The following is a 25698-nucleotide window of genomic DNA, read 5'->3' as shown; positions in this document are numbered from 1 at the left end:
AGAGAGTATAGTTTAAAATGATTTGAAATTACTATATGGTAAAAAAATAATTACTATTTATCTTTTTGCTTTTTTTAAAAAAAAGCTCAATATAACTCGTGTACATTAGAATTGAACAATATGTTATTTTCTACAACTATGAACATTATGATACAACATAATGTACATTCCGCAGCGGATGCACTATGCGGATCGTGCAGGAACCATCCATTGAGGGGCATAGTGATTAGATTTGAGCAATAAGTAAAATATTTAAATCCCGACCCCTCATATTTTCAACCCAGATTCGCCACTGTACATGGTAATTGCCATTGTGGACAAAGTTTTTTTTTTCTTTTTTTTTTAAACGAAACGTGTAGACAAAAATTATTGAATGAGCATTAATGGAGTAACTATTCTGTTATTCACACAAACTGTTACAGAGTTAAAAAAATAAATAAATAATTCCTCTCCACCAAAACAAAACAGTTAAAAAGTAGAATTTGTCTTCATTTTGAAGCGCGAAGAAATAATACGGAGTAGGAGTTCATCAGTTTGAGATCCACTCAAACTTACTGTCATCCCTTTCTCGATCTCTCTACCTTTTCTAGGTAAGTCTTAATTTCCTTTTCTTTTAATTGATTACTTTCTTCTTAATTCAGCTTGTCGATTGCTTTAATTCGATTTGATTATGCGGTTTATTGATGATCCCTTCAATTTGGCGATTTTGATTCTTATATAGTTGTTAAATCGATTTCGAAGGTTGATTGTTGAGTAATTATGTGCTGATTTTGCCAAAATCAAGCCAATTTTGCCGGCTAAGGTTTCAATTTGTTGCTGCATTTATGCAATTTACAAATTAGGGTTTTAAATTACTATTTGGTGGATGATGGATTAGTTTGATGATTTGAAATTAGTTGTATAATGTGATTATATATTACAGATTAGTTTGAGGACTTTGATTTTGTCGCAATTTAACTGTGAAATAAGCTATGATCTGAGATATTAGCTCGAGGAAGATGTACTGTATAATAGTTTGAGGAACTTATGATGCTTCAATTAAAAAAGAAAAAAATAAATAAAGAGGAGAACCATTATCCAGGCGTCTGATATGATCTTAAGTATTCGAGATCAGGTGTGTAATTATCGGGTTTTCAATTAGCTTGGTTACATGACTTACATCTTTAAGTGAGCGGATATGGTTAGGAAAGGGGAAGGGAGAGGAGAGAGGAGAAGAGAACATTTTTGGATTTGTTATTTCGCCGCAATAGTTCTGTCATCTGTGTAATACATAGTTACTACGAGCATTTTCTCTTGTTTATTCTCTTACTATTATAATTATCTGTTGATGTGTGGTATTGGTATGTGGTACTACTACACATTGATTATATCATCTTTGTATGAAATTAATTATATTGTCTGAATGCTAGTTTGATTAACTCTAAGAGAAATATGTTTCCAACTTTCCAAGTAAAGATGTACTGCATATATTTCTATTCTATAATGTTGGCAGTGGAATAAGGAACCTGTTAAATGTGTCCTACTGTCCTGTAAGGTTGGTATTGTAATCGGTTTAGATGCTGATGTACAGATAGAAACTAGAAAGTGTTGTAAATTTAGCTCTATGCTTTCTTCGCTGTACCAACTCTCAAGGAGAGTCTTTTGTTAAAGTATTAGATATTGACTTTGAGATTGGGTATTTCAGAAAATAGGTGGTCAATGTTGAACCAGGAAGGAGATATCAATGGCATGATAGAAACTACAGCAGAGGATGATTTAAAACTGGTTAAACAATTGACCGAAATGAATTCTGATGGATGTCATCCCAGGGAGAATGGGGTCTGTGATCCGGATGACTCTGGCTCTATTAGTACTCATGATCAGCTGGTCCAAATGGTTGTTGAGCTCAAGTTTCAAAATGAGTATTTTATGTCTCAGATCAAGGGCTTGCACATGCAAAATTTAGGCATAGAACTAAATGGATCTTCCCAGCAAAATCAAAAGGCTGAACAAGACAACGCCGCATCAGATAATGTAAAAGCATTACAGGAAAAGATAGAGTTGTTAGATAAAGAACTGCAGGAAGAAAAACAGACTCGGAGTGCTGCAGAAGAGGCACTGAAGCACCTGAGAGAATCATATTCAGAGGCAGATGCTAGAGCCCAAGAGTTCTCAGCTAAGCTTATTGAAGGTCAGTAGTGAGTTATTCCTTTCCTTTCCTTTTTATGAAATTTATGCATTTCTGTGTGACTTAGAAGTTGGCACTTCCCTTCATGTTTTAAAAAAAGAGGTATGACTTTAGATGTGGACTTTCTTATAGAGCACAGAAACCCAAGACAGTATGTCATAGCATGGCAAGTTGGCAACTATTTAATATTTGAAGATAAATTGTCAGATGTGGAAACTATATTAAATTGTTTTTGACTGTTTCTGTTTGTAGCTCAACAAAAGATGGAACAAGAAATCAAAGACCGAGATGATAAATATTCTGAGCTTGATTCCAAGCTTAGCAGGCTTCACAAAAGGGCAAAGCAGCGCATTCAAGATGTGCAGAAGGTAATTTTTTTCTTTTAAATATACTTATAATAAAGGATATGTACCGTATATTCTCAGTAGAGTACTTAACTTTCTTAGTTAATAAATAATTTACTTTAATGGTGTTAAGAGATTAAGAGGGTATTACTGAGATTTTAAATATTGGATGTGGTTGACTGTTTGAAATCGTGATATTGGTTGTGAAACCACTTTTATGGGCAATGGGGATAGTCAGCAAGTTTATTAAAACTTATTTATTTTATAAACTTCATAGATATCTTCTCCCACAATGTTGATTTCTTAATTTTTACATGTTTACATCCTTTTTCTGTCTATATTAAGCTTGGAAAAAGAAGTCGATTATTCCATGGTAGCTCATTATGTCGATTGTAAAGATGAGGATCAAGATTAAGATATTAGGGACAAGATTGATGATTTCACAAGCGTGTACAAACCACAAACAATCATCGAGTAAAAATCTGGAGGTTTGTGGGAATCTAGTTGTGGACAACCTTACCCCTATGCCCCTATTGCTCAGAGACCATTGAGTAGGATTTAGGGAAAATTCAGATAAAGATTACTAGACCACCAATCATTTAATTTGGTCTTATTTAAAACATTCTGTCTTAGAGCTGAACTTGGAATAAAAAAAGGGACAAAGCCTATATGGGCTTTTTTCCTTATAGCAGTAGAAACATGGGGATTTGGTCTCTTTAATTTGTTTTTGACGGGTGGATGCAGCTCTTTTTTTTTTTTTTTAATTTATTTTATTTTATTGAAAATAGCAGCAATAAGTTTCTTGGCGTTTCTTTTCTTCTTCAGGAGTCTGACATTATACTTGTTTATGTTTTTTTTTTTTTAAAAAAATTTTTAGGAAAAGGATGATTTAGAAGCACAGTTCCGTGATGCAAATGATAGAGCTGAACAAGTGTCATCTCAACTTTTGGCACTGCAGCAAGAGCTGGAGCGCACGCGACAACAAGCTAAAGAAGCATTAAAAGCAATTGATGGGGAAAGACAGCAATTAAGAAGTGTGAACAATAAGTAAGATCTTTCTTTAAATAAAATAAATTAATAAAACAATAAGTGAGATTAAGATCTTTCTCAAAAATTTTGGGCCAACTATATTATAAAATTCTAGATATATATATGATATATTCTGGGAACCTGACCTTTGAAATCCTGTGAAGAAGTATCTACTATTAGCCTCTGTTTCTTTTTATTCAGGCATCATATTACCCATTTAGAAATTCCATATGTAAAAGTATAAAACCTAAACCTTAATTTTATAATTTCACGAATGCCTTTCATGTACAAGTTAATGAGGCGGATGTGTAACTTATAATTTAATCTCATATGGAAGCTTTTTCTTTGAAGAATTTCCTTGGTTTTTCATCTGGTGTGGTCTGGTGAAGGGTAAGAAAACATAGAGTTGGACCTCCAAATACCTTAGTAGATTGTTGCTCTACATAGATGTTTATATCCAAGGAAACAAAATGGGTTATCTGAAATGGGATGGGCTTAATTGTCTTCCCCACTTTATTTGTTTGCTGTGAAACAATTACTATTTTATCTTTGCTTGTATAAAATTATTGAATTGACAAGTTACTACATGCAGGCTTCGAGATAACATTGAAGAGCTCCGTCATTCATTGGAACCCAAGGAACATGCTCTTGAGGCACTGCAACAGTCACTTTTGGAGAAGGAACAGGTATATCCGTATATGTTTAAATTTCTCAGGTTGACCAGTTCTTAGCTTCACTTGTACAGAGATGCATTTTTGTTGAAATGCAAATCAGTGTATCTCTGTGCCCTAATATGCTCAATGATTTAGAGCTCAATTGCTTAGATGTTAGCTTGATCATCTGTAACTCCATTTTCTGCAGCCTTATCGTCAATGCATGATTTCTATGCACGAATCTCAACATAGTTGGGTCCATTCTCAGGTCAATTGTAGGATTAACGTTTAACAGTAGGGTTCTCAATCCTGTTATGAACTTTTGACTTGCTCACTGATTTGGTGTTATGTTTGTAATCTTTTAGTAGTCATCTTTCTATCAATAAACTGTAATAAATTGGTGTGTAACTGTTGCTAGCGGTTTTTGCTTGTAGTCTTGTATCATGGTCAAGCTGACAATTCCACATTGTTCCTCCTAGCTTTTTGGTTGATAAGGCTGAAAATCTTTGAAGCATCTGCTAATTTATTTATTGAATTGTACTCTTGTAGATGTTGGAAAACATGAAAGTATTATTACAAGCTGCTGAGGAAAAACGGCAAGCTTCCATGGCTGAGCTCTCATCCAAAAATCAAAAGGTGAATCTAGTGTGGAATTTCTTTGATATGTCACACTTACTTTAGGCCATATTGATGTTTCTTAGAATTCCCTTACTTTATAATATCTATATTTTAGTGCTACTCAGATATTTTTCGTTGATCTGATTCTATTTAGCATGTAGAAAGTTTGGAAATGCAACTTGCTGAAGCAACATCTGATCTTAAGAAGGCTGCAGAAACTGTCTCTAGTTTACAGGTAAAATTTTGTTTAAAATGAGCTCCTAATTATTACTTGTCTATGGTCTTGTGGAAAGTTCAAAGGTTGAGAATCTATTTGGCACTCCCTAGAATGATAAATATGAATATTTGCCATTACTTATTGGTTTTCCAGCTTTCTAACCCAATTTTTACCGAAATGTAAAGGACTATATGTATTGGCTGATATGGAGCTGATACACCAGGGATTTAAAATCTCAGATGCAACCGCAATAGCATTAATGATCTAACTTTTGCAGGCTTTGCTCTCAATATAACAGTTGGAGTAGGGTAAAAAACCTTAAAAAATGTGGTGAGCCTAATGACATAAGAAGATAATTTATAGTCTGGAATTTCTGGATAAAACTAATTCAAGTCCAACACAGGTGTAAGGGAGATTGATATGGACAAAATGACCTTTTTAACTTGATCATCCCACAACTAGGGTTGAAATGTCTAAAAGGCGGGTGGTGGCCTTCCCCTTCTCTTTCCAAACCCTTCGCAACGTCCTATGTTGATGATTAGTTAGTGAAACAACAACGTCCTACGGAATATATTGATCGATCAATCATTCAATCAAAGCCTTAATCCATAAGTGGGGTTGGCTACATGAACCTAAAGTGATTATTCTAGTCATCCACAAAAAACTTACTCCTCCATCCCTTATGATCAAATACCTTATTCTCATGCAAATCCATATGCTTCATATCCTTCCTAACTCCTTCTGACCAAGTCATTTTCAGTCTCTCTACCTCAATCAACCTCTTCGTGATCCCACTCTTCCACTCTTCGTAACGGTGCACCCTTGGGTCTCCGTCTTACATGCCTGAACCAATGTAGGCGATTTTCTTTTAGTTTGTCTGCAATGCTTGCGACACCCATTTTCTTGCGAATAACTTCTATGGAGTATCATGATGTATATAGAAAACAATAATACATAAAGTTTGTTCCCGATTATCAGTTTATCACATCATCAAATACTCTTTATCCCATATTTCACCCTTTCTCATATGGCTATTCGATTTCTGTCCTTCCACCCCCCCCCCTTTTTCTACTTGAGACCATTTAGTTCTCAGTTCCTGGCACTAGTGACCAATTTTGGGGTTTACGCTTTAATTGTACATGTCAAAATACTAAACTATAAAGGTAAAGAATTTTCCTCTCTTTTTTGAAATTAGTAAGATACTAAAATCTTATATGTAGGCAGAGATTTTTTTAATTGTCAATTTTGGAATATGAATACTAAGAAGTTATGCTTTGATTACAAGTCTATATTGCTGAAACATAAGTTAAACTGCAATTGATAAAAGTAATATATTTATAAAAATCATGCGATTGAATTTCATTGTAAAAACTTTTAAAGTTATATTTTTGCCCCCCCCCCCCCCAAAAAAAAAAAAAAAAAAAAAAATCCATCAAGTATTCAAGTTCCACCAATATAGATGAATAACTTGACACTTCAGTGAAATAAGCTTCTGTAATACATGACTTTTTCCCTCAATTGGTATTGCATGTGATTTAAAAATCCTTTAAAGTGAAGGAAGAGTTTTAAGCCATGTATTTGTTGTTGTTGTAATGTCTGGCAATTAACTTTCCAGGCAGTTGTTGCTGAAAAGGAATCAAGAATAGCTGAAATGGACACTACTACTTCTGGCGAAGCAGCTAGACTGAAAGCTGTCATCGAGTCTGTTAAAGGAGAACTTGTTCATCAAAAGCACGAACATGTATGTATTTCTTGTAAATTTTAAGTTGTACACCATCTATTGTATGCCTTTAGGCTCAATTACGCCAGTGAATGATTGGTATACACACTGAAAATTAAGAAGCTGCTGTACAGGTTGAATTATCTTATGTTTAGTCTGATGGTAGAATCTTGGTTAGTGATTGACAACACAATGATCATGTTCAGGAACCGCATTAGGTTTCTCTTATTTGATTTGTCTTGCAATGTAATTTGTTGGCATGATCTTTTTCGTGGTAGAGGACATATACCTCTTGCTTCCTGTTATGTTTCCCTGTTTTTGTAAAAAAGGTGTACCTCATGATATCTTTTGACACTCTTTTTCTGTAAAGATTTTTTGGACCCTGTAAAGTGGTTTCTACACTCTCCTTGTTGGTTTTGCATTGTTGTGTTGCGTTTAAGCTATGCACTTAATGTTATTAGTTGTCAAAGAGTTTCACTGTAGTGTTTTTTTTTTTTTTTTTTTTTTTTTGTTTTTTTTTGAGAAATAGTTTCACTGTAGTTTGTAAAGCTTTTGTGTAAGATATTGCATTCTGGGATAATAATTATCTAGATCTGTTTTAAGAGATTTCTTAAATTTCCAATTTTTTTTTCCTTCGATTCTTGCACTGTCTCTAAGACTTTTTTAATGCTGCCATCCAATTGGATTGTCGTTATGAATGCAGGAGAAAGAGAAAGAGAGCTGGGAAGCAACCTGTGAAGCCCTCAAAGCGAAGTTAGAGACTGCTGAGAGTAGCCGCGTGCGAGCAGAAATTGCGACTGCTAAAATTAAAAGTAAAAATTAATCAATAAAAGCACACTTCTTATTGCATGACACCTCCAATTACAATCCTTTAAAGAAAAGCTTGACCGCTTGAGTTCCTGAAGCATCCCTGTTTTTCTGTTTTTCAAGGTCAGCTTGAATTGCAGTTGTCTGAACAAGCTCAGGTGCTCAATGATAAAAATGCAGAACTGGCAGCCTCCAGAGAACAGGTACCAACTACCACTATTTATCTTTTACATGCCATAGTAAGGCTGGCGTGTTTCGCTTTTTGTCTATAATTGCTGCATGCTTTGACTCTCGTTTAACTGTTGAGTTATAAAGAACCTTACATTCACCTTTAAAAATGGAGTCATATGAATTTTATGATCATGGGCGAATCACCTTTGTATTTGTACTTTAGCTAAGATTAAATATTCTCCTGTTGTTGTGAAATCTGGATTTGTAAGGTTGGATGGTCTTTTCTAATTTTTCATTTGAAATAAGGACATTTTTTAGAATTACATGGTTTAGATGTATATAATCTCTTTTGAACTTTAGTTGTGATGTTTAGATTGTGGACCGCAATAATTCATTTGTAATGTATGATTAGGCATATGGTTACCTGTTGAAGTTTCTTGTCTCAAAGTACAAAAAAGCTGTTTTTCCCCTGTCCGCTTAGCTAATCTGCATTTGATTTTGAAGCTTGGATCGTAGTTGTACATTTATTACGACATTACAATTTGTGTTATCATTACCACCTGCTCCATTGTTCCATTTAATTATTCATGATTTATTGTAATATTTTTAAATTTGTAGTCTCCCTCTTTTTGACTGATGTCTTGATGCTTTTACATTGTAAATTTGCAGTTGCAATCTGTTTAAGTGTTTTAATCGCATGTTTATCATGTCTTTGTAGATTAGTCGACTAGAAGCTGAATTTTCTTCCTACAAACTCCGTGCTCACTCCCTTCTTCAGAAGAAGGATGCAGAGCTAGCAGCAGCCAATGACAATGAGCAAATCAAAGCTCTAGAGGAAGCATTGAAAGTACATAATCTTATCAGAATATCAATTTCCTTTATCGTCCTCTTCATTTGACTCCCTTGCACTCCTTCCTTTCTAGTTTATTATGAACGGTGGTACAGTTGGATCGTTGTGTACTACAAATAGGGTCATGTACCTTGTTGCTTAATGTGAAATACTTTGAATATTTTTCAGTAACCTGTGTGGTCCTTTGCCGTACAGGAAGCTGAGAACGAAATATCACTGGTCTCTACAGAAAGGGATAAGGTTGTCATTGAGCTTCAAGCTTCTTTGGCTAAATATGATAAGGAACTTTCAGCAAGGTACTAATTTTTGTTATTATTGCTGTTGTCGTCATGTTGTGACTAAGCTCTCTTTATTGATTACTTTTGTTTATGATAATATATGCCTTCTGAGTTATTTTGTTGTGAAGTTTAGTGGTTTATTTCAAATACTAAAAAGGTACTAAAGTTATTCTAAAGAGTATACACAATATAAATATCAAGAGTAGTAAACTGAAGATATCTTTTCCAATTGAATGTAATGGTGAGCAAAAACTTAGATGGCTGTTAGCTAGATATTAAATATTAGTATTGGTTATCATGATATATCTTTTTTTGGAATCGGCAACATATGCCAGGACCATAAAGTTTACATTTAATCAAATACTCCTTTAATGGCTATTGCTTAATGCTATGTTACTCGGACTCGGGTACCCATGTCCGACACGGGTATGTGTCCAAGTATCCGACTCGGCTATTTTGTGAAAAAATTCTATGATTTTGAACTAAAATGAAGTGTCCAAGTGCCATACCCATGTCCGAGTGTCGAGGGTCCGACACTGGTACTTGAGGTAAACCGAAGAGTCCGAGTAACATAGGCTTAATGTCTTTATGTGTCTACATTCCAGGGACGCTGCTCTTAAGAATGCTGAGCAGCAGACAAAGAACTTAGAATCAAAGCTTGATTCTCAGGCTTTACAGTTTCAATTAGAGAAAGGTGCTTGGGAGTTGAACCTACGGAATTTGGAAGAAACATGGCGGGGTATGTTTTTAATGCTTGCTCCCACTGTAAATTTATCAATGCAAGATTACTTTTAACTTACAAAATTACAGGAAAGTATGAAGCCATGAAAGCGGAAAACGAGGCATCCAGTGCGCCAGATATGCAAAAAGAAGTCGAAGAGCTCAGACGTGATTATAGAAAATTGAAAGTATGTTTTGTTGCTGGTTGTCTTGTCATTGAATGATTTACTGCATAGTGCATACTTCACTGGATAATTATACTCCCTGTTTGTAGGAAGAGCATGATTCATTTCGTGATCTTGCTGATAAAATGCTTGAGGATAAAGACAAAGAGATTTCAAGGCTTTTGAACAACAATAATAAACTGCAGCGGTCTTTGGAACACAAAGTATGTACTGATTAAGTTTACTCGCTGCTGTTATTTGGGCTTGGATTATAACTGCAACCCATTACCCATTATTTGTAGTCGATTATACTTTATTCAAATTGTTTATTCTTTTCAGGAAGGTGGTGGTGATACTCAAGGGAAAGGTACGCACATAAAGTTAATAAGTTATAACTTATTATCAAAAGATGCAATTTTTCAGCATGATTGCTTATTCTTCATATATTGTATCAGCTTCACATAAACAAGATACCTTGAGCACTCCCTCTGCAGAGCAGCAAATTCTGGTATTCTTTTATACATTCCTTCTCTTTTCCTGCTATAGTATGAATTGTATCTGCTTTAGAAGCAAATAATCAGTTGATAGTAACTTAAACATCCTGATAAGTGTTTGTGTATAACTGAGGTTTTCAAATTTCAATAGATGATAATCACTTACATTAGCTCTGTTTTAGATGCATACACGATTTTACGTGCATACTTTTGTCAGTGTTTTAATATTAGTGTCATCTTCTAACCTTTTCGTCTTTAGCTTGGTTCCTAGTATGTTAAACATTACTAAATGGAAGTAGAAGAGCGCTTTAGTGATAATTTCAATGTATGCGTGTTGCTTTTTCTACTTTCCTACAGGCTGCAGTTATGTTGAATTGAAAATTTTGTTGCGTTTGTGTAGAGTGGTTAGGAAATTGATTTTGCTAATTCTCTGTTTTCTCTTACAAGATGTTGGCAAGGCAGCAAGCCCAAAGAGAAGAAGAGTTATCTCAGTCTCAGCGCCACATCCTAGCTCTTCAAGTGGGTAAAGTTTCATCATGAACAAATTAAATTTAAAATACCACTTGTTCTGATTTTCTTTTTCTTCTATACTAGGAGGAAATTGAGGAGCTTGAGCGTGAAAATCGGCTTCACAACCAACAGGTAGGTGCCTTGATCAACTTGATCCCCTTAGCGGCTGGACTTGTCTCCCAGTGATTTAATGAGACTAGTGCAGTTCTCTTTGTGGGGTGAGGAGGAGGGAGTTTAATCAGTTTTATTGATGTTCAACAAACTATCGAGTACATTGCAATTAGTAATTTACAATTTTTTCCCCTTATTAACGCATTTGGTTCGTATGATTTCTTATTGATGGATTAGATTCTGATCCAAAACAGTAAAACCATCTGTAGCTCTTAATTGGTCATGGATGGTTAATTCCTAGCTCATTTACATTTATCTTGTTAAGTTTCTCAACGACCACATGGGTGGATTCATCACTCTTCTGTGTTCATTACATCTTTGATACTGTTATTTCTTCCAAAATTGAAGTTCAGCTGTTTGTGTGTTATGACTATTATCTATAATATGACACTTTTGACCCAATTACTCAGAAGCTTCTTTCTAGCTGGTATTAGGCTGTGATGTAGTTTGAGAAAATTGCTTTTCAGTGAAAGCCTGAATCCCTAATAACTTGTGCTTGCAGGTTGACATGTTGAAGGAGGAACTACGAAGTATGGATAGAGCGCGAAAGAGGGAAGGGGTGGATATGACCTACCTTAAAAATGTTGTCTTGAAGCTTCTTGAAACTGGTAAATGCTTAAGGTGTAGTTTAGATATTGAAACATCTAGGGTTCTATTTCACGGCAGGCTTGAATTATTAATTGGTATTGATGAGGTAATTATAGCATAACCTTGTTACTTTTCTCTTGCATAGGTGAGGTGGAAGCATTACTACCAGTAATTGCAATGCTTCTGCAATTCAGTCCTGATGAGGTAATTACATCTATTTACCTAGTTAAATAAATTCTATCTTGAATAGTGTGTTTTTGCTGCCTTGACTCGTATGAAAGGTGAAGGTGATTTTTGCTGCTTGTTTGCTTTTTAAATGTATGAATCCATCGGTCTGTCCTAACGTCCCTATGTGTGTTTATGACTTTATGTATTATGTATATTGTAATGTATATGCATGTACATATTTGGCCATGTTGAGTTATATTTAAGTTGTGATGTATATAAGGCGCAACTTGTAACAGATTATAAAATCTTAATGGTCACTTGTTTTAAGCTTATAGCAGTCATTGTTTTTCTGCTTTTCTCTTTCTGCAGTCCGCTTCTTTTCCGTGTTAAAGTCTTTCATATTGTTGATGCTTTTGACAATTTGATCATTAGGCCATGTTCTACCCTTTGTATATCTGCATCTTTGATATGATGCTCTGCAGAAAGAAAAATATTTGGATTGAAAACTATGTAGAAGTCTTTTTTTTTTTTTTTACTTGTTTCTGCTCTATACCGCTTGTAGGTCCAGAAGTGTCAACAAGTTTATCGCAGTTATGCGGAAGCATCACCTAGCTTGGAAAATGATGTACCAAGTCGCTCACTTTTCTCTAGATTCTCATTTGTCTGACTAGCTGATTTTTAATCCAAAGAGACTTCTGGCCGTGAACTTCACTTACAGAGAATCTATTAAGCAGGACACTGAGCTGCAAATTTTTGTATTTTTTAATTTTATTATGTACATCGTCTTTCTGTAACATCAAAATTCTTAATCATTATTGCCATTGCATATGGAAACTTACTGTTAAAAAGAACAACTGATTTTTATACAATATTCAAAGGGAATGGAGAATACATCACTACATTATAGCTTTTCTTTGCAAGATAATTTCTTCTCCTCTTATAGTTACTGTAAAAAAATTGCTTGTATTTGGGATATATAAGTTAATTTTTTTTTTTCAGGAACATACAAGTATTACTTAATTTTTGTTGGAATCAGGCCAAATTAAAAAGAAATGTTTTGTTTATTAGTAGGAAAAAAAATCAGATCAGATATTGGAGTAACGCTTAGAACAAAAGAAAAATGCAAACCACTCAGTCGATCACTGAGTCCATTCTTACAGCAAACAAGTTAAAAGAGCAATGATCCTTGACATCTTTGATTTGCTTGCCTAAGAAAAACGAGATATGAAAAACTCATGTTATAATGCTTTCCAAAGAGCCTGTGTTTTGCACGCCAAAGACTCACGAGGATGTAAAAAACTCAAAACACTAATTCTGCTATACAACCACTCGGAAACAATCTGAAGATTAAAGACACCAAAATTGAGTCCAAACCAAAAGAAAAAGTCTATTTAGCAGGAGACAATATGTCATAGCCACCATTAACTAACAAATAAATATTGATTAAGAGCACTATTCACCCAAGTTAGTAACATAGCATCGTAGCTGTAACACAATTAGTAGACTCAAATCACAACAAAATCAAAGGAAAGATTTGACTGCTATTGTAATATGTTGTATCATAATCGGAAGTTGTTTTTCACAAGAGTATGATGCATCAAAGAAATCTGGCACCTTTACAGAGATAATCCTATTAACAATTAAGTAATGGTCAAACAGATGTATCTCCAGAATCCAAGAAAGCATTGATGATTTGTTCTTGTGAAAAGTCAGTAAAGTAACCCTTACCAGCAACCATACCTTCTTCCTGTGCAAGGCGCTCAACTTCAATTTGAACTTGATGTCCTCCAACCTTGTTCGGTTCCAATAGATTGCAAGCAACCTCAATGACTTCCTCTCCATGAGAAAGTGCCATAGCTTGAACTGATGGAAGTCCACCTCCTCTTTCACTAACGAGTTTGGCAATTCTACGAACAGCTGATAGATTGGTGGAAAAGATAGGGACGTTGTAGTTATCTACCCATCTTGTACTCCCTATAACAACAATGCCCTTTGATAGGTCAGCTTGATTTGGCCCTTCATCTGGATGCAAAGGTAAAGTCTCTGAGCTCAGCCCTCCCGCCCAGATATTTCCATTAATGTTAGGCCTAAAGTAGCCAAGTTCTCTTCTTACTGAATCAAGAGTTTGTCCTTTTTCATGTGCTGCTCCATATAAGAAGGTAGGAACTGCAGCTTTCAAATAAAAATTGCATAAGAGTGAAATAATAGTCCAGATAAGCTTTAACCAAATAATAGTCCTCTACTTGTGGGGAAGAAACTGCTAGCTGTGTATTAAAGCTGAAAATTGCAAAATCTTGGTGATTGCCAGTTTTGACACCAAAGGCAGCCTTAAGCATTAGTTACTATCAGTCACATAAGTCGCACAAATACCAGAGTAACACTAAAGTCATAGGAGTCTCTTTTAATATGCAAAGAGCGTGCATAAATTCAGATTTCACATATCCATAGAGCTTCCATTCAAGATAAAATACATCTAGGATACAACAGCATGTCCAAGGTGCTTGAAAATCATCACGATTATACTAAAAGAAGAGGCTTGAGTGGCACCCATCTCTTAATTGATCACCCAAAAAAAATATGATCCATAACCATGTTCTCTAGAAAGATACAGTTTCTTTCACTGTCAGATGAATCTTGCTTAAAACAATAATACTCCCTCTGTCCCCTTCCATAGCTTCAATTCCCACTTTAAGATGTCCTAAATTGTCCACTTTTTCCACAACATCATCCATACCCAAATGTTTCTTTGAGAAATAGTATAGTGCTGGACAAAAAATGAGGAGCAAGGATGATGATTGAATACACAGCTTATGAGGTTTGAATATAGAACGAATATCTGAAAGGTACCTTAAGACTCCCAACTTTCCAAAAACATAAAGCATAACTAGACAACAGTGAGGCGCCACCATTTTAAGCTGCTTATCAATAGGACGACAACAAAAACAGCTGCTATACAATATTATAACGTGAATATTATGACAATCTTTGCATCAAGACTCACAATTGGTTCTGTTTTCTACTCAAAACATTAAAGTGAATCCTCCAAATCTTAGTTCTAGGTTATTAAGCTAGATGAAGTAAACAAACCTTCAAGCTTGGTGCCAACATCTTTGGCCAAGGACCTTGCAATATTAGCTGTCTGCTCCAAAGAAGTACTGGCCAATGGGTGAAAACAGATGTGATCAACAACTCCCAGACGAGGATGGCTTCCACTGTGCATATTAAAGTCAATTGCTTTCAAAGCAGTGCTAACCATTGCAAAAGCAGCATCTTTTAGAGGGCAAAGATCCAATGACGGCTTTGGAGGTAGCTTAGAGACAAGAGTGTAGCCAACTCTGTTATAAGTTACATCTTCAAATTTATTGACAACTTTAGTATCATGCACAAGCTTGGCTACTCGTTCAATAGACTCAAGGGCAGCTTTGTTGCGGCTTTCAGATATGTATAGTTTGCAACAAGCCAGTATCATATTTTTCATTTACTTCTTTCCCACTTATCTTCCCAATCTACAGGAAAGATAGAATACCAATGTTAGCTTTGCAACTACAATATAAAGATCCTGATCAAATTCTAGAAAGGACCACAAACTCAGGATCTATCTTTATCAACATATTTCATCTCATGTAGCTCTGGCTTAAAAATAACAGCATCAGCAACTAAGTTTTTCTGCTAAATCAAAGTAAATCTTTAAATTGTAAAAAATCGATCAAATAGATGATATCCACACAATTTTTACACTAGCATTGAACTCTAGCATAGTAGCATGAAGTGTCAAATATTCAGGACACCTCTGCTATCCCAAGCAAAAGAAAGGCAAATAGATAACATGTGCAGTCAACGACCAAAAGTAGTTGTGAATAGATAAGCCAAGATGATGGAATGTTGTTTAAACTTTAAGGATATATCCAATGCAACATACATATCCTGCATCAAGCTAAATGATCAAGCATAAGCAAGAAAAAAGTGACTCCACATCCTATGACTCATAGAAATGACATTGCTGATTGCCCAGGTGTAATTATCTCATTCAATTGAACACCCAGAGGTTAAATTTCAAATCACAGGAAAGATTTGAACTCATCTTCACCAAAAGCAGTTAAAATTCAATTAAAAAAAAAACAACTAACATGAGAATTTCCCAATCCAAATACCAATAAAAAATGGTGAATATATTGAGAGACGAAGTCTGCATACAAAAGTTCTCATGTATAGATTCATTGAATTAAACTTTCTTACATGTTTATGAGTATCAAACCACACAAAGTATTCTTCGCCATGTGCTTCTAAATAAATACTTCTTATCAACTTAAGATAAGCATCTTCTACAATTTCAAAGCAATACAAAAATATATTTAATTTTCCTAAGATAACAAAGTCATGGCCCTAATGCTACAAGGGTAACAGTAAGACAGCCATCATAAACAAAACTGAGAAGAAAATCTTAACTCCATACTGCATCTACTGTAGCCGTCAACCAAGAATACCTTGCTCATGCCCAAAACTCAATAATCATGAGAATCGGACTTTTTAGGGTATCCCTCGTATTCCAATTTAACCCCTAAAGAAGCACAAGTGGCCCTAAACTTCAACCTAAGCTCTTTTAAAATGTCATCTTTGCTCTCATCTTCATGATCCATAAATGGGTACTTCTCAAGCAACTCCTGAATTTGATGGATACTCTTCTTTACCCGAGAAGAGAAGAAGTTGGGTTCAACCCGAATCACAGAGGTCCAAACATCAACAAGACCACGGTAAAACCCGAGCTCTTCACCAGCCTCAAACCCATGTTTAAGACCCACTTCATAGCCTTCTTGCTTGCCCAAGGTAAGATCATCCCTATACCCATCTTTGTAGCCTTCTTCGATGTGAGATTCTTCCAAGTTTATAGAGGAACCAAAAATATCTTCATCATTTAGGTTATCATTGCTCCGAATTTCAGGTTTTGGAGGTTCGGTTTGTGGGGAATCGATACAAGAATCAAATATATCCATGGGATTTATGAGAAGAATAGAAATTAGTGAGAGATAAAAGAAGGGTACCTGTTAGATCGAGGATTTAAACCTGTACAACAAAGATAATCACATAATAATTAATAAACATTTACACTCTAGATAATTTAACCAAATTAACAAGGAAATTACAAAACTTTTGAGTAATTAATTGATTAAAAATTATCTATTATGATGCAGAATACCATGAATAATGCTAACTATAAAAGCCATGAATTCATAGCTATATTCAATTGATGATGCTAATTATTTATCATAACATGCTAACAATCAAGGGTTTTGCAACATAAAAAAAACCAAATTTGACTCAATTATCAAATCAAATTTTTCTCAATTAAGAATATGAATAGCAAAATTCTAGCAATTTAGTATCTAAATTATAACCAATAATGGTTTTACCAAAGAAGAGAAGAGAAAAATCAATATATTTGAAGCATAAAATAAATTATTTCCAAAAATGACATCAAAATTTCATTTTTTTTTAAAAAAGTATAAATCTAACCTGAAAATCAGCGGAATTTCAGATCACAGTCTTACTTCATCGTTCAGGTGTCGTCCGATAAACCTAAGCTAAGAAGCTGCTTTCTATGGAGGAGGGAACGCTAAGAAGCCGCTTCAATTGAGTGTACAAGAGAAATAAATAAAGTGAAAAAAAAAAACAAAAACTGACGTGGCATTAAGGAGGGCAAAATCGTAAAATACTGTTCAATCGATACAGTACCATTTTTTTTTTTTTTTTTTCTAAGATCCAAAAACGAAATTAATCCTCAAAATTCCTGTAAAAACAACAATAAATACAATGAAATGACGGAAATAACTCTCTAGTTAACAACTTTTAAAAGGGGAAAAAGCAGTGGTCTTTAGTTAACAACTTTTAAAAAGCAAATCTGATTTGTATCTCTTTAATCCTAAGCCAAATATTATGAGCATCAACTCTTGTTTAAGACACTTTGTGATTAATAAGCACCAAATGGGAATCGATCACTAAATCAATTTAGTAACTTACTTGGCCATCAGCTGTTGTAATGACCAAAACTCATCGAACATAATTTGATGGATCAATCTTGAATATGATACCAAGAATGTACTATTGTAGTTAGTTCATCGAACTAATTTTTGCTCTTTTGTAAGGAGTACTTGTGAAGAGTTTAGGGAACACTGTAAATGAATGTTGCTGTAATTCCAAAGTAGTCCCTAATTCTCCTGCTAAATTCACAGTATTATTATTATTCTAAACCAGGCGTTAACGACCACAGACCAGTCAGTCCATCAGCATGGCAGACAAGACAGGGTTAAAAACTTTCTGATTTTCCATTTCTCTAAAAAATACAAAAAGTTCTACATTATTTTAGGCAAGGTTTTCCATTCTTAGATGTTATTGCCACTCGATTTAAAGCTTTGCCTCCAAACCACCACCCTCCTGACAAAATAATTTCAAACATACACAAAGTGACAAAGGTCACAAGCATTATACAAAAAGCTCAAGGTGCATTGAATCAATGATCAATATATGCCTCATCAAAGCAAGGAGCCTTAGTGCACTTTCGGTGCACCTCTCCTATGCCTCTAGGCCAATAAGAGAGCTTGACCCCTATCGCCTCGAGCCTTCTTATCAATGGTCATAACTCACAACAACTGATCACAGTAATCTTAAGCATAACATAAAAAAATAGGAATGAGCAGAACACTTCCCAGTAATAATAGTAATAGTAATTCTCATTAAGTTGTGCATATTTCATAGACTGCATACAATGTGATACTCCTATTATCTAATGAGCTGCATAGCAGTAAAACACTTATTCATCCACTAAAAGGCTCTTGTAATTTGGCCATACAATACTCAAAAACAAAACTTTCTTCTACTACTACTAATATACTTCATGATTATGATTATGAAGTAACAAGCAACAAACATAACAAACCAGGTAAAAAAATTAAACTGAGAGAAACAAACACTCAGATATTCTGCTGCAAGAAAGTGCCAAAATTAGACCAAACCATTCAAAAAAAAATCTAAGCATGTTTAGCTTGGAATTCCTTCATAAAAGCAACCAACTTTTGAACACCAGCCAAAGGCATAGCATTATAGATTGAAGCTCTCATCCCTCCAACAGACCTATGACCTTTAAGAGCCACCATCTTCTCCTTAGCAGCCTCCTTAATAAACTCGGGTTCGAGCTCCGATTTTTCAAGAGTAAAGGGTACATTCATCAATGACCTCACTGATTTCTCAACTGGGCACTTGTAAAACCCATTGCTCTCATCAATTGCATCATACAGTACCTGTGCCTTAGCCTTGTTCTTCTTCTCAACCTCAACTAACCCACCTTGGTTCAACAAATCCTCAAAAACCAACCCACACATGTAAATTCCATAACAAGGGGGAGTATTATAAAGTGACTTATTATCAGCATGAATCTTATAATCCAACATAATTGGGGTAATTTTCTGGGCTTTTCCAATCAAATCATTCCTAACAATAACAATTGTAACCCCAGATGGACCAACATTTTTCTGAGCACCAGCATAAATAAGCCCAAATTTGGTTACATCAACAGGTTTAGAGCAAAAATTAGAAGACATATCAGCAACCAAAAACCCATTTGGATTAGCAGGAACAGGGTAATCTTTAAACTCAACACCATAAATAGTTTCATTGGCGCAAATATGCAAATACCTTGCGTGCGAGTTTTGCTCAAACTCAGACCCATCAAAATTAGGGATTCTTGTATAATTATCAGATTTCCCAGACCAAATGGTGGATGATTTAGCATACTTGACAGCCTCTTTAGCAGCTTTATCTCCCCAAGACCCAGTAACAAGGTAATCAACAGCATCATCAGAGTTGCAGAGATTCAAAGGAATGGCGGAGAATTGGGTTGAAGCACCACCTTGAAGAAAGAGAACGGTGTAATCAGACGGAATATTCAAAAGGGTACGTAGATCTGCCTCTGCTTTTTCGATAATGGAGGTGAATTCCTTCCCACGGTGGCTCATCTCCATAACACTCATGCCGGAACCTCGCCAGTTAAGGAGCTCTGATTGCGCTTTTTGGAGGACATTTTCAGGGAGGACGGCGGGTCCGGCGGCGAAGTTGAAGACGCGGTCTTCGGATCGGTGGTTCGCCGGAGATTTGGTGGTGGGTGTGGTGGTTGTTGCGGCGGTGCATGTGATCTTGGAAATGGGGGTTCGGATCTTGAAATTGAAGGGGAGGAAATGGGTTTGTTGGTGGGTTTTTGTTGGAGTGAAAGGGGTTTTGAGGAAAAGGGTTGTTTGTGTGTTGCAGGTGGCTGCCATTGTTATGGTATCGAAGGTGTTGCAGAGAGAAAGAGGAGAGAGAAAGTGAGGAAAGTTGGTGGGAGAAAGAGGGAGGCAAAAGTGTGGGAAAGTCTGGGCTTTATGCGTAGGTAAAAGGGGAGGCTGCGCTTTTGTTGGGGTAAAGCCCACCTTTGCTTGGGTTAAAAGTTATAGATTGTAATTAGAGTAAGTAATCCCCACCTAATCATCCCACTAATGATCCAATGAGTCCATTTTTTGGTATTACTTTAATACTTTGTCCATTTTATTAATATTTTTTTGGTGTTTAAAGAGTTATAAGGGCAGATGATGAGAATGAAACCCGAGTTATTGAGAGGGAACCCCGACCTGACTCAAATAGCCCAACATCGACCCAATTTGACCCATATATCATATCTTGTAATGACCGATCCAAAATTTTACCCGGACTCGACTCGCTAACCCAAATTGATAAGTCTTGAATAGGATCATATATATTAGAGGTGATCATTGGGCAGGTCGAGCCGAGTTAGGTCCGGGCCGACGCTTGAAAATATACCCACTTCTCGGGTCGGGCCGAAATTTTTGTGTCCAAAGTGGTCAGGCCATGCGGGCTTTGCGGGGCGGGCATTAAAAATCAACTAAATTTGAAAAAAAAAACACATATTCCCAAACCTCCCCCCCCCCCCCCCAAAACAAATATTTGGGCTAGCCCGAGTCGATTTCGGGATGAAAAATTCTGCCCAAAATCTGGTCGAGCTAACTTTGATCACCTCTAAATCTCTAATATATATGTATGTACCATATCGTATTTGAATCAATGTTAGCTCATGTGATGTGGATGGAAATAAAGAGAAATCACGTGCTTGTAAAATATAACGTTAATAATACGGAAGTATTTAAAAGAACAATAAATGAACAAATGTATTAGGGTTATATTCATAATCCGCTTAAAAACAATATAGCGCAAGGGTATGAAATTATTATGAGTATGATATGCAAATTTAGCTTAGCATTGATTCAGATATGGAGTCACTTTTATAACAAGTCCAAATTTTACTAAGAAACGATAAAGATCATTTATGTATCAAATCGAATATTCATCTTAAATACTTTCTTATTTAAATAAAATATGTATATCTACTCTTACATCAAGATTGAAGTATCGTGTCAGAGTGTGAACAATATATAACAATATATGCTATTTATGTATCAATTCAAATATTTATTTAAACATTCAAAACAATTAATACAACACTAATCACATCACGATTGAAGTACATGTAGGAGTGTGAACTTGTGTTCATATTTTCAAGCCATATTTCACATATTTAATTTTAGTAAATGTTGTTATCAATGTTGTTAAAATAGTCTTTGATGGTGATCTAAGTAAAAGCAAATTTGTTTGGTATAGTCCTGAAGATAGACAATATTCAAATCACTTCATGGTCTTTCATCAATATGGTCCTTTCTATTATTATACTAACTTAATTCCATGCCATGAGGTGGGACATTCTTCACCAAATATATTAATATGAACTTGTCAGAAATCTCAGAATACATATACAGTGTAACTTTTGTCAGAAAATGCATACTTTTTCCTCAATAACTTTTTTAACAGAATTGAAGAAATGCTTTGGGTTTTATAAGATTTGAATTTTAAGGTAAAAGAACTTTTTCTACTTTGTATTGAGAAAGAAAAACAATGAAGAAATGATACAAAATATTTAACAGAATATAAGCAGTTGAATCTGTATTTATTCAAAAAATTGAATATGAAATACAATGTGGATGTTTTGCAAGAAACATAAACAAAGGGTGGTAAATATTGTCAATATCAATATCCTAAAAGCCAATCAAGATTATTAGCCACACCCCCTCAAATAGAGATTAAATGGGTAGTTTTCAAATGTCATTTTGTTGTAATTACCAAATTTCTTGTATAGTCAGTAAACTATACAGTAATCCTTTCTCATTAGACTCAATTGTTGAGGAGAAAGGTTGCTGGGTTAAATTTTGCTGCATAACCAAACTTTGAAGTTGAATATTTCCTATGTACTCCACTTAGCTTTCCTGTTCCTGCCTTTTGATGGAAATTGACCATAAGCTTTGAGCATTCCCTGCAATCCCATAAAGTTTAATTAGAAAATCATCGCGAAATCACAAATTTAATTCAATAATGGTAGGATTCTATGTTACTAGAACTTGTGTTTCGAGTTGAGATGAAGAGTCCGAGTAACATATTTAATAGGTAAGCGCGGAAGTGAAAAGAAAGACTCACAGGAGCTGGTCTTCAGTGTAGTTTGTGTAAAACTCACAGCTCTTGCTCCACTGTTTAAAGCCATACAAACTGCACTGTGCTGTATACACTGCAGCAGCAGCTAACAGTGAAGGTGGAAATTTGATCATTTCATACTCCACCAAAGAAAGTTCAATCAGATAAAAGCACAGCAGCTCAAGCTTCTTGTCAGATTCAGCAGCTTTCAGATATCTTCTTAGAAAAACATATGGGGTTGGCAAAGAAATGTTAAATTGCAATGTGTTGAGCATTATTTTCTCCTGCAAAACAATGATATTAACAGTTAAATCTACTACTTGTGTTTCAAAATCAGATAAAAATTCGGGTTTTCGAGGGTAATTTATATACCATTTCAAGAAGATCTTCTCTAGTATAAGCTTTGTCAGAAATAAAGATTAAATCTTCAACAACAGGTACAGAAACTTCTTCATATTTGCAAGCTAACAACATTGCAATTAAACCCACTAATTGCAGCTTCTTTCTCACCATTGTATGTTTAGCTAGGAATCTGTCTATTAGATGTACTGTGAGAAATAAGGTCTCATCCCTAAGTTCAAATTTGTAATGTACCTGTGTATGAATTCAAAATTTTGATTAGAAAACTATACAATAAGTCAATATATAATTGCAAATTCATTTAATGTACTTTATATTATATACATTGTCATATGAAGTGTAAATTTTATAAATAATTTTTACCTCAACAAGCCAGTCAATCAGTATAGCCCTCATCTTTTCATTAATGTCAAATTGCTGTGACATGTAATCTGGTGATACACAGCTGCATGCCTGCAATGAGGTTATGAACAAGGTTAATTAGCTTAGCAGTTCTTTAATTTCAATACAGACCACGTAATATGGATATGTGTTCAAGTGTGAAACCCGACTTATTTTTGAAAAGTTTCCATACGCTCATGATCCGACATGAATACATATTAAATTATATATGTTACTTTTTAAATTCTATATAAACCTTTCCATACATTATTCACCAATGTCAGATTGTTGATAATCCAACACGAGTACTTTTAAATTCGATGACAAGTAAAATTGATCTTTCCATAAGTTACCCATCCACATCGGATTGTTCGTTGGCAATCCGACACGAGTACTTAAAAATTCAATACATTACTTTTAAAAATATTAAAATTATATGATAAAACAATCAAAATTGATGAAAAATTACCTCCATTTTCTTATAATAAAGGTAAAGATCATCAATATAGTCAGTAACAGCAAGAGGGTTTTTTGAATCACGGCCATCAATGTCCAAGATTGGATCTTCAAAGATGTCTTCCATCTCAACCTCTTCCTGTAATTTATTAAAGTTCACAGTAAATAAAATTATTATTATTTTCACATAATTAACCAAAATTTGTACCAAAATTAATATCAAATTAATGTATACCATCTCATTAATCTGATTTTGTGCTGCAGATTCAGGCTTTTCCAATGACATTGGCACAGGCACATCTGTAATTGTCTTACACTCCACATCTATTATTTTAACATCTTCAATAACTTCACTTGAATTTTGAACTTTGATTTCTTGTTTATTATTAATTTCAGCAGCAAATTTCCTGAAAATAAATATATCTAAAATCATCAGAAAAAACTCAAGATTTTTGTTTTTTGTTATTCTTTTTTTTTTTTTTTTTTTTTTGGGTATCATATCACATTAAAATAAAAATTGAAATTAAAAAACAAATAAATAATACCTTGTGACTGGTCTTTGTACAGGATTGGGGATGTTTTCGTCAAAAATTACACATTTTCTGCAAGTAAAACAAAATTAACAAAAAATTAACACAAGATTTTAACGAATAATTCAAAACCCATAATTTTTTGAACATTTTTTTTTTTCGCAAAATTTGAATGAGGAGAGAGAAAATGAGAATTACTGTGAATCGGGTCTTTTGTTAACAACGCAAGGATAAGGCTGAGATCCAACCAAATTCTGATTAATCACACTTAATGCTCTTCTTGTTCTTTTAGCTTCATGCCCAAATTTTCTGGGACCTAATACAAATTCAACAAAAATTCAAAACCCCACTTCGTTAAACAATTAATTTCATCTAATTAATCAATCATAACCGAAAAAAAAAAATCAAACAAAATTACCTTGGAAATTGGGAATACTTTGATTTTCATTGTTAATCATCTTTGCTAATTATAATCTCAAGATCTAATTAATCTCAATCAAATAACAAAGAATAAATCAAACCCCAGAAAAATCAACAAAAACCCCAGAAAAATTAATAAAAACCCCAGAAAAATCTTAACTACTTCTCTTGATTATGAACAAAAATGAACAAAAAATCTGAGGTATAATTAGTTCATTTACTAATTATACTCTCTTTCTCTCTCTCTCTCACTTTCTCTCTCCTCTCTCTCTCTCTCTCTCTCTCTCTCTCTCTCTCTCTCTCTCTCTCTCTCTCTCTCTCTCTCTCTCTCTCTCTCTCTCTCTCTCTCTCTCTCTCTCTCTTACTCAGTCATTCAAGAGCTCAGGTAAATAAAGAAGAAGAAGAAAACAGAAAAAGGAAAGAAATAAAATTGTTGCCTTAAAACGGAAACAACGGAAAAATTGTCTGGAAAATACACGAACCTAAACCCCCTTAAATTTTCAAATACAACGGCTAGTGAAAATATATGGCCGTTGGATGAACTAAACCACGCCCTTCTTTTTTTCTTTGATATGAGCTAGCCTTAGCCAACGGTCACATAAATTGGCTGGCATGTGACACATACATTGCACCCACGTGACCCGACCCGGCCCGAATAATCATACTTAATTGGAAAATATTGATATTGTATTAGTGTAATGTGTATACAATATGATTGGGTTTTTGATTTTTGATTTTGATTTTATTATTTTATTTTATTCCTTTTTGGTAAGATGACATACGCTCTCCCTAAGTGCAAGAGTCATACGCTCCTATGCACTTTGTAAATTTTTTTATTTTTTTTTATTTTTTTTTTTGGGTTTGAGAAAAAAAAAAGAAAAGAGTGAGAATCATAAAGATTTGGAAAGTATAAAAGGTAATATATCTCATTGATATGGATTATGTGTGAAATTATTGGAGCTTGGTTTTTAGAAAGTTATTTTTAGAGAATCTGTTTTGATTTAGATTAGGATGTATGTGGTGAGTCATTAATTTTATTTGTACATTTATTTGATGGAATTGGATTAGCTTGTAATTAATTGAGTTAATGGTATTAAAGGCAATGACAACAGATTGAAAGCTTTGATGTTAGCTAGACAGGTCTAGTAAAGATGTATGAATTCGATCCTAAATAGAAGGTCAAAATACATATAAGAATCACGTGGTTGCCAAAAAATATTTATATACACATATGTGTACAAAGTTTTACCAGTTTCGAATTGCATGCTTTAACCGACATGTGAAATACCTTAAATGTTCTATTGACGGCGCTAGTTGATTTG

The 25698-nt window shown here is 34.5% G+C and overlaps 5 protein-coding genes across 6 annotated transcripts; 1 reads left to right on the top strand and 4 right to left on the bottom strand.

Moving 5' to 3' along the window:
- Positions 1–439: 439 nt before the first annotated feature.
- Positions 440–12589, top strand: LOC110724877 (protein GRIP-like). The gene is made up of 22 exons (XM_021904373.1): positions 440–590; positions 1685–2170; positions 2420–2535; positions 3389–3558; positions 4133–4226; positions 4743–4829; positions 4966–5046; positions 6644–6769; positions 7452–7560; positions 7679–7758; positions 8445–8573; positions 8772–8872; positions 9460–9593; positions 9665–9762; positions 9849–9962; positions 10078–10105; positions 10194–10246; positions 10680–10751; positions 10827–10874; positions 11416–11521; positions 11647–11705; positions 12232–12589. The coding sequence occupies exons 2-22, from the start codon at positions 1699–1701 to the stop codon at positions 12334–12336; spliced, it is 2382 nt and encodes a 793-aa protein (XP_021760065.1). The 5' UTR covers positions 440–590; positions 1685–1698; the 3' UTR covers positions 12337–12589.
- Positions 12590–13094: 505 nt separating this feature from the next.
- On the bottom strand, positions 13095–17532 carry LOC110724884 (glutamate formimidoyltransferase-like). 2 transcript variants are annotated; one of them, XM_021904391.1, is made up of 4 exons: positions 17181–17532; positions 16116–16730; positions 14757–15175; positions 13095–13835 (listed from the first exon to the last, which is right to left on the bottom strand). In XM_021904391.1, the coding sequence occupies exons 3-4, from the start codon at positions 15145–15147 to the stop codon at positions 13321–13323; spliced, it is 906 nt and encodes a 301-aa protein (XP_021760083.1). In that variant the 5' UTR covers positions 15148–15175; positions 16116–16730; positions 17181–17532; the 3' UTR covers positions 13095–13320. The 2 variants fall into 2 exon arrangements, with proteins under 2 accessions (XP_021760083.1, XP_021760075.1); XM_021904383.1 differs by having other exon boundaries at positions 16709–16730; positions 17181–17528.
- On the bottom strand, positions 16172–16660 carry LOC110691064 (oral cancer-overexpressed protein 1 homolog). Its single transcript, XM_021868024.1, has one exon. It carries the CDS (start codon positions 16658–16660, stop codon positions 16172–16174), a length of 489 nt encoding a protein of 162 aa, XP_021723716.1.
- Positions 17533–18366: 834 nt separating the features above from the next.
- Positions 18367–20140, bottom strand: LOC110724867 (phosphoserine aminotransferase, chloroplastic; the record flags this gene model as incomplete). The annotated part of the gene is made up of 1 exon (XM_021904363.1): positions 18367–20140. A coding segment is annotated over one exon (1449 nt), but the record flags the coding sequence as incomplete, so codon positions are not given.
- Positions 20141–21680: 1540 nt separating this feature from the next.
- On the bottom strand, positions 21681–25134 carry LOC110724857 (G2/mitotic-specific cyclin-2-like). The gene is made up of 9 exons (XM_021904352.1): positions 24375–25134; positions 24155–24272; positions 23972–24028; positions 23662–23833; positions 23440–23565; positions 22953–23042; positions 22602–22823; positions 22236–22513; positions 21681–22074 (listed from the first exon to the last, which is right to left on the bottom strand). Exons 1-9 carry the CDS (start codon positions 24412–24414, stop codon positions 21936–21938), a joined length of 1242 nt encoding a protein of 413 aa, XP_021760044.1. The 5' UTR covers positions 24415–25134; the 3' UTR covers positions 21681–21935.
- Between the last annotated feature and the right edge of the window lie 564 nt (positions 25135–25698).

This window comes from Chenopodium quinoa, unplaced genomic scaffold, assembly GCF_001683475.1.
Source record: "Chenopodium quinoa cultivar QQ74 unplaced genomic scaffold, ASM168347v1, whole genome shotgun sequence".
Lineage (NCBI taxonomy): Eukaryota > Viridiplantae > Streptophyta > Magnoliopsida > Caryophyllales > Amaranthaceae > Chenopodium > Chenopodium quinoa.
This window is presented reverse-complemented; position numbering and strand designations above follow the sequence as displayed.